General features: G+C 40.2%; 2 protein-coding genes and 1 long non-coding RNA gene across 3 annotated transcripts in view; 2 read left to right on the top strand and 1 right to left on the bottom strand.

The window, feature by feature from the left end:
• The first annotated feature begins 759 nt into the window (after nt 1-759).
• On the top strand, nt 760-3,194 carry LOC113019071 (nuclear factor 7, ovary-like). Its single transcript, XM_026162570.1, has one exon. It carries the CDS (start codon nt 1,778-1,780, stop codon nt 3,158-3,160), a length of 1,383 nt encoding a protein of 460 aa, XP_026018355.1. The 5' UTR covers nt 760-1,777; the 3' UTR covers nt 3,161-3,194.
• A 4,797-nt stretch (nt 3,195-7,991) lies between these two features.
• On the bottom strand, nt 7,992-9,424 carry LOC113019072 (uncharacterized). Its single transcript, XR_003271933.1, has 3 exons — nt 9,343-9,424; nt 8,292-8,992; nt 7,992-8,002 (listed from the first exon to the last, which is right to left on the bottom strand). It is a non-coding gene; the product is annotated as an uncharacterized LOC113019072 (long non-coding RNA).
• Nucleotides 9,425-10,953: 1,529 nt separating this feature from the next.
• arhgap36 (Rho GTPase activating protein 36) overlaps nt 10,954-14,539 on the top strand; it is an 80,183-nt gene continuing 76,597 nt past the window's right edge. Inside the window, exon 1 of the mRNA XM_026162571.1 lies at nt 10,954-11,144. Within this exon, the coding sequence (XP_026018356.1) occupies nt 11,055-11,144 (90 nt within the window). The 5' untranslated portion in view covers nt 10,954-11,054. The remainder of the gene's footprint in view (nt 11,145-14,539) is intronic.

The raw sequence follows: 14,539 nt of genomic DNA on the forward strand, positions 1-14,539 counted from the left end.
GATCAGCGCCTCGGATGCTTTTTGGTTCAGCACGAAGGTTTGTAGCCTGGGGTGAGTCTTAACTTGAGTTTCCATCGAGGATGTGAAAGCAGTTGTAGCTGCAGGTTGTTTTCATAATTAGCTCCACTACGAGAGGCAGTGTTCACTCCAAAGGCAATCTTGCCTAATTACTTTCCTCTGCCGCTGATATTGCTATCTTTGTAAGAACCAATTAGAGTCTAAACATTGCATGGGCATTTCCTTTATGGTCCAGGAGCTTTATGACTCGTTTAAAGGATTAAAACTAAGACCAGTAGCTGACATTAGTTGTCTTAAGAAAAGTACAAGTTTCTGTGCAGATTCAAATGGGCTGTCACGGCTAGTTCATACCGATGAAAACTTCACAGCAACCTTCCAATTTAGGCACACACTCCCCATCGTAGCACTGCTGTTTACTTGTTGTAGTCTAGAGCCATCTAGTGGTTAAACCAGATAAGTGCAGTCTACAGTTCTGAGCTGCCCCAGTGTTTCGAGCTCAGATTTAAAGAATAAAGTAGCAAAAATGTAATTCTTTCTTTGTAAATGTAATTAAATTTTATTATTACATTTATTATTAATTGTATTTAAAATAAATCAATGGAGTTGTATATCAGTACATTTATACATAAAAATATACATCGTATATACATAAACATACAATTTACAAACATACATTTGTACATTTTTTGTGTTGAAATGTTACTGAGATTCATTTTATGTAACTGATTTATTGTTTTCTTTAAATGAAATCATTAATGATACGTTTTAGGTTCACGTTCTTTGCATGAAAACTTTTGCATGAAAGTGATCACATCTGGAGACAAGCAGCAACAACCAAGAACATAAATCTCTTTTAGGATGAAGACTGGGTTTAAGGTTGGGCTAATAAATGAATGGAAGTCCTGTGTGTTAAGCTGGCATGGTAAAGTGATTACTCATAACAGTGTACTCGAACCTGATTGCATCCCCCCTCTGCTCTGCCTTGTGTGGCCACTTTCTGCACACACATACACACACACCAGTAAAAGGGGAAAAGAGGGACATCAACATGACAGCTCAAAAAAATAAACAAGTCCACAAAAACACATGAGCCCTTGGTCTGGGGACCCAGGCCCATGACAGTGTGAATGCATTACGCTCTCGCTGCTGGGGAACCTAACAAATAACCAGAACAAAGACTAAAATAGAGCATGTCAAACAGCTGCACCGCTGAGGGACCTGTGCGACTACTGTGACCTGTTTTACAGTTGCTGGCAGGTAAACAACTGATCTCTGGAATGAAACACGTTCTCGTTTATGTGTGATGTAGCGGCTATAAGTTTTAGAAAAGTTTTCATTTTGTGACCTGTCCAACTGAAATGGAGGAAAACCTGTTTTACAGCTTTTTAGCAAATGGCAGGATGACATTTGACATCTGGAATGAAGCATTACAAGTGAAGCAACATTTTTCTCCTTATCTAACTTGCGTGAAGCAAACTAGGAAACCGATTGTTCTTCTTCCTCAGCAAAAAGAGACGCACAGAGGACTAAGTATGGACCGAACTAGCAGCTTCCTCTGATCTGAGTGAGTCCAGCTACAGGAGAGGAAAGTGGAAAACTCCAACACTGCTGCCTCGAACTGCTGACGCTCCACACACTGAATTTGAGTTTGACCAAAAACACGACTCAAAGGAAGTTTCAGTGAAGTTCGCAGAGGAGGGAGGGAGCCGGGACTGACTGTACTTCCTGTCTACTGTTTTCAGCTTCACTCACAGACTTCATGGCTTCCAGATCAGAGGAGGATCTCTGCTGTTCAGTCTGTCAGGAGGTCTTCAGAGATCCTGTTCTTCTTTCATGCAGCCACAGCTTCTGTAAAGACTGTCTGAAGAGATGGTGGAGAGAGAGACCAATACATGAGTGTCCATTTTGTAAGAAAATATCAGTGTATGATCCTCCTTTAAACCGAGCTTTAAAGAACCTGTGTGAGTCATTCTTACAGGAGAGAGTTCGGAGAGCTTCAGAGGCTCTCTGCAGTCTGCACTCTGAGAAACTCAAACTCTTCTGTCTGGACCATCAGCAGCCAGTGTGTGTCGTCTGCAGAGACTCGGAAAAACACACCAACCACAGATTCAGACCCATTGATGAAGCTGCACGACAACACAAGAAAGAACTTCAGGAAACTTTGGAGCCCTTAAAGAAGAAATTAAAGGTTTGTGAAGAAGTTCAAGTGAAGTTTGATCAAACAGCAGAACACATTAAGGTTCAGGCCCGACACACAGAGAGGCAGATTAAGGAGAAGTTTAAGAAGCTTCACCTGTTTCTAGCAGAGGAAGAGGAGGCCAGGCTGGATGCACTGAGGGAGGAAGAGGAGCAGAAGAGTGGGATGATGAAGGAGAAGATGGAGGCTCTGAGCAGAGACATAGCAGCTCTTTCAGACACAATCAGAGCCACAGAGGAGGAGCTGAGAGCTGAAGACATCTCATTCCTGTGCAGCTACAAGACTGCAGTGGAAAGAGTCCAGCGCTGCCCCCTGCTGGATGATCCACAGCTACCCTCAGGAGCTCTGATAGACCAGGCCAAACACCTGGGCAACCTGACCTTCAACATCTGGATCAACATGAAGGACGTGGTCTCCTACACTCCTATCATTCTGGACCCAAACACTGCTCATCCAGAACTCATCCTGTCTGAAGATGTGACCAGTGTGAGACGAGAAGGAGAGAGGCAGCAGCTTCCCGATAATCCAGAGAGGTTTGATTACTCCTGCTCTGTCCTTGGCTCGGAGGGCTTTAACTCAGGGACTCACAGCTGGGATGTTGAGGTTGGAGAGAGTACAGGGTGGATACTGGGTGTGTCAGAAGAGTCTGTGGAGAGGAAGGGAGACATAGACTCTGGATTATGGATAATTTGGTTCTATCGAGGTGAATACTCAGCATCGTCTCCATCAGCAGAGACGGTTCTCTCAGTAGAAAAGAAGCCCCAGAGGATCAGAGTGAATCTGGACTGGAGCAGAGGAAAGCTGTCGTTCTCTGATCCTGATACTAGCACACACATACACACCTTCACACACACTTTCAGTCAAAGGATTTTTCCATATTTTGAAACTGTGGCTGGTAAAGTGAAGGTGGGTCCGATGAAGGTGTCAGTGGAGCAGATGAGTTGAGGATGATGAGATTTCTAATGTTGTTTCCTGTCAGTGATTCGAAGCTGTTAAACTGCAGCTGTCCTCCTGCTGCCTCGTTGTTCCAAAGCTCTTTGTTTCACTGTTTCTTTCTGTTTCTGCTGTCCACCTTTTCACATGGGAAATCATTTCACTGCTTCTCACTGAATGACTCCCCAAACTCGATTTGAAATTCTATCAGATCTCTAATCATTACAAGTGATTCAAGTTTCTATTTGATGTGTGTAAATAAATGGAGATGATTTAGTTTGGACTGACATGTGTTGATTGGGTGGAGCAGTTTGTTGTTGTCTTCTTGTCTGTTTATGACAACAATAAATATATTGTTGAAATAATGAATCATGTTTAAAAATCAAACTGCTGTAATAAAACAAACTAGTTGTGTAACGGTCCTGTTTCGGTCGCGATCTTCTGTTAGGTGTGGCTGTGTGCAGGCAGGAATAGGACCCAAGGTGCAGACTCCGGAGACAGACGTGAACTCAAAAAAGGCTTTAATTTAATACTCAAAATATAACAAAACTGAAAAAACTCAAAACAAACTTAAACTAGAGAAATGACAGAACACACAGCTAAGAAAACGGTAGATCACGACACGGACACAGAGAAACACAGGGCTTAAATACACAGAGGGAGCAATCAGGGAATGAGTAACAGGAGGGAAACACAGCTGGGGCAAATCAGAACTGACGAGACCAAAAGGAAGCGTAAACTGAACACACTGAGATAAGACAGAGACCTTCAAAGTAAAACACATAACACAGACTCACATGCAGGCACTACAGAGGGAACAGAGACGTGGGACCAGGGCAGACACAAACACTGACTGAACACGGGGATATAGGAACTAAGGATACACAGAGACGCGAACTAGACAAGGGGATACAGGTGATAGGGGAGACAGAGCAACTAAAGAAGACCGAGACATAAACTATAAGACAGAACTCAAAGAAACCAAAGACTAAAAAGTATAAATAATATAATAAACTCAAATACCCTGGGTCAACGACCCAGGCATCCTAACACCCAGTGTTTTGTATTATTATTCATCTTTGAGTTCATCATGGTTCATCACTGTTGTCGCATTGTACCCTCACCGTGCTGCGTTTTCCCTCCGTGTTTCTAGTTTCCCAGTTTTCTAGTTTGAGTTTGGTGTTTGTGTGTCTAGTTTAGCTTTCCTGTATTTCATGTTAAAGTTTTTCTCCAGCAATAAAGCTGCTGCCTTTAGTTTGTCATTCAGTCTCCTAGACCTGCATTTGGGTCCTACATCCTGGCTTCGGTCTTCTGGAGTCTGGAAGCTAGGAGCATGGAGGACCGGGGGAAATAGGAGTTTGCAAGCTGGTGGGCAGTGGAATTGGTTGCAGACAGAGGCACACGGGAGGGGGGGAAGCAAGACTGTGGAGGTCCAGGTGAGTTTGAAGGTGAGAATGGTCCAGAGATCCAGAGGAGGTAGGGTAGGCAGGCAGGTGTGAGTAAAAACGGTGCCAGCATCCTTATGTGCAAAATATTTTAAATAGCAGAGGAGTAAAGTATCTGTGGAATCAACTGGTTAGCAAACAGTCTGGGGAAGGTTAGCTGTGTGTGCTGGTCTTATATGCAGCCAGCTTCATTGGCTCCAGGTGTGGATCCAGGGTGTGGTGTGGTGTGGTGTGGTCATGTGGCTCTAGTCTTTACTTAAGCATGTAGCCTGCCTCTCGTGCCGTGCTTTGGTCTTGCGTGCCACACTCATTAACACTAGAATAAAAAATTAATAAAGTTGGTGTCGGGAGCATGTCGCAAACATGTCTGCCACGAGGGGAGCCATATTGTTGTGAGGCGGCCTACATGGACGAGGTGAAGAACCTGGCATCGTGGTGTCAGGACAACAGCTGAATGTCTGCAAGACCAAGGAGCTGGTGGTGGACTTCAGAAGGAGTAAGCACCAAGTGTACAAGCTTCTTATCATCAATAGAGCTCCAGTGGAGAGGGTGCTGTCAACACATTGCTGTGCTAACATGGCACAAGACACTTTAACATTCCACTCGCACAATGTACATTTTCAGATTTTTAATTTAAAATTTCAATTTTTTAAAATTTAATTTACTTATTGTATTAGTCTTTTTTTCCACAGTCAAAGGAGCAGTTCAGGACACATTTTACTTTGTGTTGTACTCGTATGACTATGCACGTGACATAAAGAATCTAGAATCTTTATGTAATTTTACTTCAATTAGATTTGATTTTAGCACATTTTCCCTTTTTAATTCAAATACAGAGAAATACTCTCTTTACTTTCTAAAGATGTGTTTTTTTAAATAGATACATAGATAGATAAACCTTTATTAGTCAAACACGTGGGGAAAATTGTTGTCACAGCAGAAAGTAGACAGTGCAAAGTTATAGCAGCAAAATTAAAGAAAAACAGTGGAATAGGAAAAAGAATAACATACTACACTCAAAAAAATGAAACGTTGACTTTAATTAAAATTATTTTGTCAACAGGTTCCACGAAATTGAATTATGTTAGTTTAAAGCAAAAATCTTTAGTTCATCTAATTTAAAAAAAACTACTTAAGATTAACAAGACATATTTAAGACTAACTAAATCAAGTTATGTTGTATGAACATAGATGATATATTTTCAGGTTAGATTAGTTACTTCAACACATTTCTTATTTGTGGCAGTAAAATGTTAAATTTAAGTTAGATTAATTCAAATATTATATTTTCAGCCACCTTGTGCTTTATTAATTAGTTTTACATAAATCTATTTTGTCAACAGGTTCCACACAAATGAATTAAGTACATCCAACTTATTTTTTAAAATTTATTTTATTGCCAACACATTCAGTGAGCATTTGTGTAAACCCAGTCCAAAATAAAACAACAGCTCATTAGGGTTAGTAATTAACAGTATGTAGACAGATGCAACATCAAGACTTTAAATTAAATGTCTGTATCTACCAGAAATAGAAGAAAGAAGAAAAAAAAAAAAAAAAAAAAAAACGCATTGAAGATCACATAACACATTGATAAGATGACACTTGAGTTATGCACATGTGATGCTAGTAAGGTCTGTGAGTGTTTTTTTCTTTTAGTGTCTAAAATGGATAGCAAAGTTGCTATTTGCAATGATTGCTTAGGGTCAGTCCAGTAACACAATGCCAATGAAGTGCTTGCCTTTAACAATGCAAAGTGAAGTGTCCACCTCAACAGCCACAATTAAAAAAAAAAAAAAAAGTAACAACAACAACAATAATAATAATAATAATAATAATAATAATAAATAGTCCACTAATATTAGCAATCAAAGAAAATTACATCACCATCCCAAATAAAACTTTAACAAAACATGCCAACATTATGGTCTAACAATAAAACAGCTTGTCAGCGTTCAGTTTTTTTGCAACAGCACAGCAGTAACCATTTAACACTCGCCACTGTCAACATTTATTTTACCAGTGTTTGGGCAAAAAACTTCAGATGTAAACATTTTAACATGGAAACAATTGTTCGTCTTTAAAAGTCCACAAAATATACATTCATCCTGCATTCCCAACTTGGATGATCTGATATCCTCGTGTTGGTGTTGTTCCCAGACCATCATGAAAATGTTGTTCCAGGTTCAACATTGCAAGTGACCAATCACATTGTTGTGACGTTATTCTATTCCAAGCCATTCGTGCATTTATGAAATTCCAATGTTGCAAGGACAATATCAATTCTGCTTACTGTTTATTAAAGGGTTACGGTTAGGGTTAGGGTCAGTTGATCGGCGGACAGAGGCGGTTTCACGCAGCTTAAGTACAGTTTTTTGTTTTACGCCGGTTTTTCCTGAAGTCGCAAAAGTATGACGTCACAACATTCTGATTGGTCACTTGCAATGTTGATCCTGGAACAACATTTAGTATGATGATCTGGGAACAACACCAACACGAGGATATCAGATCAACCTCCTAACTTACCCTTAATTTTAGTATGTATTGCAATTACCTTTACAATGCACACAATGTAACACAAACTGAATATGAACATATTTCCACCTCATAACAATATGCCTTGAATGCTAATATACACACCACCCTTCAACATTTCTGGTGCAGTATCATCTCTCAATTAAATCCTTTAAATCTCAATACTTTTGATTGTCTCTTAGCTTTCAGTCTTGAGGTTAACTGAGATTCAGTGCATATATCCCACCCATTAAGAGTGCACATGCAGAGGCCAGGTCTTCCAGGTCATGCAGGACACACTAGATGGTTATACCCACTGTAGGGTAATTTCCAATAAACCAAGTTCAAAAAAGAAGAGTCTATGGCTGACGCGTGTTCCTGGTTTCCAAAAGAAATTCTTCCAGTTGCATTATGATTTGAAGACTGTTTATTTATTACAAACGGAAGATGTAACAATGAACTCCTTCCTAAAAAGCATGAAAGTTCCAAAAAATAGCAGTTATCCAGAACTAGCTGTGCACACGGTCAGAAAACCGTGAGACTCCTAACCTCTCTGTCCATGCTCCTCCCCTTCCCTCTCACACAGGGTTTCATGCTACTATTGCACTTACATAATTAAAGTGAGAGGTACCCCCTTTTAGGTTCCAATCCCAAAACAGTGACTTAAAATTACTTTATGTAAACACATATATTTTCACATTTATTAATCCTGAAAAGATGACTTATGTAATGAATCTATGAATTATAAAACAAACATGAACTCAATCGTAAATAAAAATATAAAGCAGACGTCTGGCGCTTACACCCACATCGGCTGGAGGAGTGCTGGCATCAGCTCTTTCGATGGTAAAGATAGCAAGGGTAATTTGTTCCAGCTCCCTCTAAACAGCTGTAGCTTAGACACAAAAACATAGAAAAATGGCATCCAGTTTTAAAAAAAGAAAGAAAAAGGGCCAAAGCTACCCTTTAATGACGTAAACACAATATTAGGAACATGCACCCCAGTGCGCCACTATTTTAGACTACAGATTCAACGATAAATATAAATAGTTTGGGTATACAAGAAGATTTCCCAAAACATTTAAACAGGTTCCATACAAATTACAACAACAACAACATGCAACAACATTAGTTATTCAAAATTTGGTTTAATACAGATAAAAAACTAAACTAAAATTACCAACCAATTATTCTTTGAAGAGGATGCTTGGGTCTTCATTCAGGTAAAAAGGTAGTGCCCTGAGGACACACTCCCTCCCCTTTTCAATGGTTTCCTTCTGTAGAGAGTGGCAGAGATACAGGAAGAGAAAACAGATATACTTTAGGATGACAGAAACTCACATTATACGCAAAATGAATGACATATCCACTGCACAGATAGACATGTACACAAGACCAACTAATCATCACATGGACATGAATAGTTAACCTGTTGGGCAGGGTTTCCACCACATTATATATGTCCATAATGGAGGTAAAGACAAACTAATACATCATCTTTTTTGCATTCAAAACATAACATAAAAACATTCACTTCTGGTTTAACCTAAATCAAGGGATCAGATTTTACATATGTTTAGGTAATTTAAATTTTCCAACGTTTTGAGTACCAAACTTTGTCTTGCTTAATATAAATGTAAGTGCACTGTGCAGCTACCATACACTAGCTGTTTAAATTTGAAAATGATCTTATTAGCCATAATATTTTGCTACCAACAGAATAACGCACCTGTGTGGCTGGGGCCAAAGTTTGTCTAATTTTCTTCCCTGCAACGCCTCCTTTTTTCTTGAAGACTTTTATGAGCTGGTCAGTGTATTGGTCAAGTTGTGTAAAAAGCCTTGGAACATGTGCAGCAGTAGTAATCCTCACATATTCTGCTTCCACCTGAAAATATGTCAACAAACACAACATACTGTACTGTAAATATACATACTATATGTACACATATACAAACTAAAACTAATGTAGTAAGACCTCATTAAAGCTATAATTTTAACACAAACATTTACACAAAATGCTAATGGAGCCATTACAGCTTTTATTGTTATTTATCAAGTTCCAAAAAATATTGATCACAGCTGATCTGAAAAGAATTTCATGCCTCAGGCCCTTGAACTGCAACCTTTACCATGGTTCAGATGTGGAGAAGAAATAACAGGGGCATGGGATGGGTCACAAAAGAAAACTTAACTTATAAAACAGTTTTGTTTTTAAAAGTATAACAGTTCACATACCACATACAAGCTCAGCAATACCACATACACCACATCAGTATAGGAGGGAGCAGGTAAAGGCAGAATCTGAGATTTATAAAGAAAAAAAAATAATTCCTTAATTTCAAGAAGCAAATTATTGTTTGAATTACAACTAAATAAAATACTACTCAGAAGAAAAGCAAGAGATTGACACTGCCATGTGCTAACTTTCTATAGAAGCAATTATCACCAGGTCTGTCGACCTCCATTGTCTGTCCACTCATATGTCTTGAATAATTTTATTAAAAAAATTAAGTGTGTACTTTCACAAACTGTAATTTATAACTACATTGATATGTATAACTCCGCTAGGAAACATGCTGTATTTACAGACCATTTTTACATAATACAGATTACTGATAGAGCAGAACAATGGTGTCACAGTGGCTTTCGCCCTTGACTTTTTGGATTTTAAATGTCACTTTATGCTATCCTTGCTATCCTATTCGATATTTCCGACTCTCGGATTACAGAAAAGGAATCCCAAGAAAGCAAATGGAAAAATAACCCCTTGAAAGAATAACCCCATGAACCCCTGTAGCTAATCCCTTAATAAAACAAAAAACAATAAAAATGTTTCTTACACAGTCCACAAAATAAGCATGTCCAGGACCCAGTAAAACTAATGTAAAACAAGCACACGCAAACGATATAACATGTCTTGTAAGACAAACGCAAAATATAACCATAATATAATAAAATACTACACTGTCAGAAAAAAATACACTTAGTTTTATTGCACATGTGTAGATGTGTGTGTTTGCTCAGCTGCAAACGTTTTCTTGTGGAGTCTGACAGCAGTAGGAAGAAAAGACCTGCGGACTCTCTGTTTTCCAACAGGAATGACCGTACTGCAGACGACCCTGTCCGACACACAGCCCTGAGTTATCACATACTGTGGTCGGTCGTTGAGGTAGATCCATGGAGTATCCTTTCTCACAGTGCTCCCAGAGTTCTTCGGGTGAGAGAGGGAATGATGTAGGAGGTGGGCCTTTGAAGATGTCCCACAAACTGTCCTCACCTCCATGGTCAAAAACACTCAGTGCGGTCCTCACAAGGATAGGCTCGCCAGTGCGCACACACACGGAGGGGAAGGCTCTCTCATCAGGGCCAAACTACAGAGCTCCATTCTTCCTGTTTCTGACAGCGGAGAGCACGCCGTGTTATCTATGACACACACACACACACACACACACACACACACACACACACACACACACACACACACACACACACAGGAAGAACTGACACCAATCTGCAATCAGCACAGAGACGCCCAGAGAGACAGAGCGACTTCTCCCCCTGCTTTACTGACTAAAACATTTACAAAACTGTTAAAAAAAATGACACATGATCTGAAAAATAAAATTAAATAATGATGCTGGAAAAAAGAAAGATAGAAAATAAAGGTGGTGGATTGGGGGCGGGGAAGTAATTACACTGGAAAAGCGATGAAAGAAAAAAAGAAAAGAGAGGAAGTGGAACCAAAAAAAAAGAGAGAGAAAGAGAGAGGGGGAGGCACTGAAGTCATGTGGGGAGGAGAAAAACAAGGAGGGGGAGGAGTAAACGTCAAGTGCAGGAGGGAAGAGAGAAAGAGAGAGGGGTCAGGAGCAACATTGGGAAAGAGGAAGGGGAGCAGAAGCATCCAGTTTGGAGTATCTGTACCTGGGACAGACGCGCACTGCTGGCTAATGCCGCTGCTGGATGGACGCCGCTCACCTGCACGCTTCCAGCACTTAAGAGACCGACCTGTGCGCGCAGACATGCATTTCTACTATGTGGTAGGTAACGCACATGGACCTCTCTAACTGTGTGTGTGTTTGCTGCAGGCACTCACCTTTTAAACTCCTCTTTGCATGGTGCAGCTGTAAAGGAGCAAGATGTGCAGTCAGAGATTAGAGAGCATTGTTGAAGGCCTTTTAGTTGTTGTTTTTCTTTTTAATCGATCACATGCCCCCCCCGCTGCTGCTGCTCCTTCTTTATCATCTGTGTTGTTATTGCGCTATCATTAAACTCGGCTGAACTTGTTCTTCCAGCATTCCCAAATATTTCTCCCTTGCAGTAACGCCCAAATCCATCATTCCTGTAAAATTATTCATTTGTGAAATGTTTCTTTCTTGGCCTGAAAATTTTGGAAATGCATGAAGTCTCCACCTCTGTCAGTTTCATAGCTGTGGTTTCAAAGAATTAATAATTATATCAGTTGTTCCTTGGCTCTTCGACTAAAATAAGCCTTCATTATCTGTTCTACAAGCAGAGAAAAACAGTCTCAGTGGCATGACAAGGAAAATATGTCATGTTATGTCACTGCAGACAATAAAGGCAAAATATTTTTATGACGTTACTTTAATGTTTAAATGTCTACTTTGACCTCCATGCATGTATCAAGTGGTTGATTATCTTTTTCCTGATATGTCCACCTAATTATTTACTATTAGTTATGCAATCCCGCATGCTTAAGTACAAAGTGCTTTATTTCATTCATCCCGGTCGTTACATTTTTCTTTCACACAGTGCAACACAAACATTTTAGTCACTGCAGGCATCCTGCAGCCTGCTACAACTCTGTGTAATGCAGTGCAACTTGGTTCAGATTAGGATAATTAATGGCACAGCAGCGTGTTTTAGTTTAAGGAAACTTAATAGCAGCAAAGCACAATCAGCATCAATATCCTCCGTTGGTCAGCACTATGGACTTTTTAGTATCTTTCAGGTCATTAATATGTCTTTGTGACTCATAACTTTAATATAATGATGATGTAATAGTCTGTGTATGTGTATGCTCCCTGACCAGAAGTAAATAGATACTTGAAAAAGTACGCAAACAGCTTTACAAAGTGAAGTATTTAGTACATAAAGAGCTACATATATTCCCCAGAAGGTCATTTTTCTTCTTCTTCTTCTTCTTCTTCTTCTTCTTCTTCTTATTTTGGATACTTTGCATCCTTTGTCCAATATGTCCACTATCTTACAAGTCACTCCCGACACTCGTCTTCACCCACTCCACCCTGCCTGCTCTCTCCTTCCTCTCTCTTGTGCACTGTCTGTTGCTTTGGGTGGTTGACCCCAGCTATTTAAACTCATCCACCTTCTCTCACTATAGACCATAATGTAATCTGCAAACATCACCATGGAGACTCCGACTCACAGCTTGTATTTTGTAAATAACACATTAAAACTACTTAACAGGTGACGCGAGCAATCATTTCATTAATATGTGACGACTTGCTGGGGTTACCCTCAGGTCTTTGCAGTCATGCGGATGTTACTGTAACATGCACCAATCCCTTAACCATTGCGCAGACCGTGCTCAGCCATCCTGAATGGCATTGTCACTCCACAGTGTTTGCAGCCTCCCCCAGCAAGGCGGCATACACTTTTACCCCTCAAAAACTGCCAGGGAATAACTCAAGGTCATCCAAAAGAGCACAGGGTATTGACCCAGGCTCTGAACCTGGAGCAGGTGGGGGAGAAACATACGTAGTTAAGTAGCAGTGCTTTGCAGTACAGACTCATGCTGAGCTGAAAGAAGACATGGTGCAGGTGACTCTTTTCATTTCTGTTATCCTGCTCCATTTACCATAACGTATTTTAACACCAAACCGAGGAGTTGGCATCATATTCAGATTGGGATCACTGGTTGAATCACTGGTTCACAATCAGTAGTTTAAGATGTTTGGGTTTGTTTGTTTTTTTATCAGTGTTGCTTCACATCAATGCCTCTTAGCTCGAAGACTGGAAAAACACTCATATCTTGTTTTTCTCCCACAAGAAAAAATGTTGATGGTTTCAGCGTTTGGCGAAATACTCCAGATTACACAGAGTTTTGACTTGCCTTAAATTTAACTGGAGCAACAAGGAGAAAGATTAAAAACTGGCAAACCAGAAGCGCAAACCTGCCAAAGTGCCTCTGACTGCAAAAGAGAGTTTGAGCTGCACTGATTTCAGTGGCAATTACGAAACTGCAGATGTGTGAATTGCGAGAGCGTGGGCGAAATGATCGTTGATCATTTCTTTACGACTTGAAAACCGAGGGCCTCTGCCATCTGCTTTGGAGCATCACTTGGCTTCAGCAGGCAAAAACCAGGTCCAGCTAAATCTTAAAAGTTAATAGTCCAAATATATTTCTCCATGCCTGCTTTTCCTGCCTCTCAGACATTACCAGACAGCTGCATCACTTCCCTCTCACACTAGCATATCTGCATCTGTCCATCTGCCATCTCTCGTTTCCCTACTAGCATAGCCTGTCTGCCTGTCGTTACCCCATCTGCCTCTGACTTGCTTCACCGCCGCACCAGTCACGGATACGTGCACGGCTCAATCATATTTTGTGCTTGTCTTCTTGATTTGTGAATCCCACTCTGGCGTGTTATTAGCTCCACAAAGTGGCCAAATCCCTTTAAAGCGTTGGGGATTTGGCCCCACGTGTCAACTGGAGCTTTGACTTCTTCATCAGAAGCAGAAGCTCGTTATCAGGCTGGTGAAGGTTTGCAACTGTTGCTAACTTGGTTAAAAAGCAAAGAAAAAACTTTCATTTATTCTATTTGGAGTTTTCCTTTGAGGTTCTAAACTATTTGTGTTTAACACGTTTTGATTGATTATCTTGGACAAAAAAAGAAAAAAATGGTCTGGAGTATGAAAGATTCTTATTTTTGCTCTTAATGTCTTCATACTTGAATGATAAATCGGGTCTTTTGTGTTTGTTTTTGCAATAAGATGAAAATGTGAACACCTCTCATGAGTCTGTGGCCTGAGATATTTCTCTTGAACGCCTGAGCGTTGCTGTGGCGAGTGACACGCATTCAGAGGTTGAAGCTTATCTGCAGGGAGTTGATAGCTGCTCAGAGCTCACCTTAAATCTGAGTTTAGGGGGGATTTGGCTCACCAGTTTAGGAAGCAGTCTCAGTCCGAGAAGCATTTTATCGAAATATAACGTGGAAAAATGAAGCTTGCGGCCCTTCTTTCAGTTATAGAGGAGAAATACTTGTTAAACTGAAATTGGGTTGAAATTTTCAGTCATTCATGGATTGGAAAGTTGACCCTTGGAGCCTTGGTTGAAGTTTATAGGTATTAAAAACACAGCAAACACCTATTTCAGTTGCGAATGTGCCCCAGATGTGCCTCCATATGTTTTCCTGCCTCCCCCATTTTTGTTTAATGATTTTTGAATTTCAAG

This window comes from Astatotilapia calliptera, chromosome 3 (assembly GCF_900246225.1).
Source record: "Astatotilapia calliptera chromosome 3, fAstCal1.2, whole genome shotgun sequence".
NCBI lineage: Eukaryota > Metazoa > Chordata > Actinopteri > Cichliformes > Cichlidae > Astatotilapia > Astatotilapia calliptera.

What these genes read in the sequence shown, in the direction of transcription:
- LOC113019071 (XM_026162570.1), top strand. Translation starts at nt 1,778, where the DNA reads ATGGCTTCCAGATCAGAGGAGGATCTCTGCTGTTCAGTCTGTCAGGAG.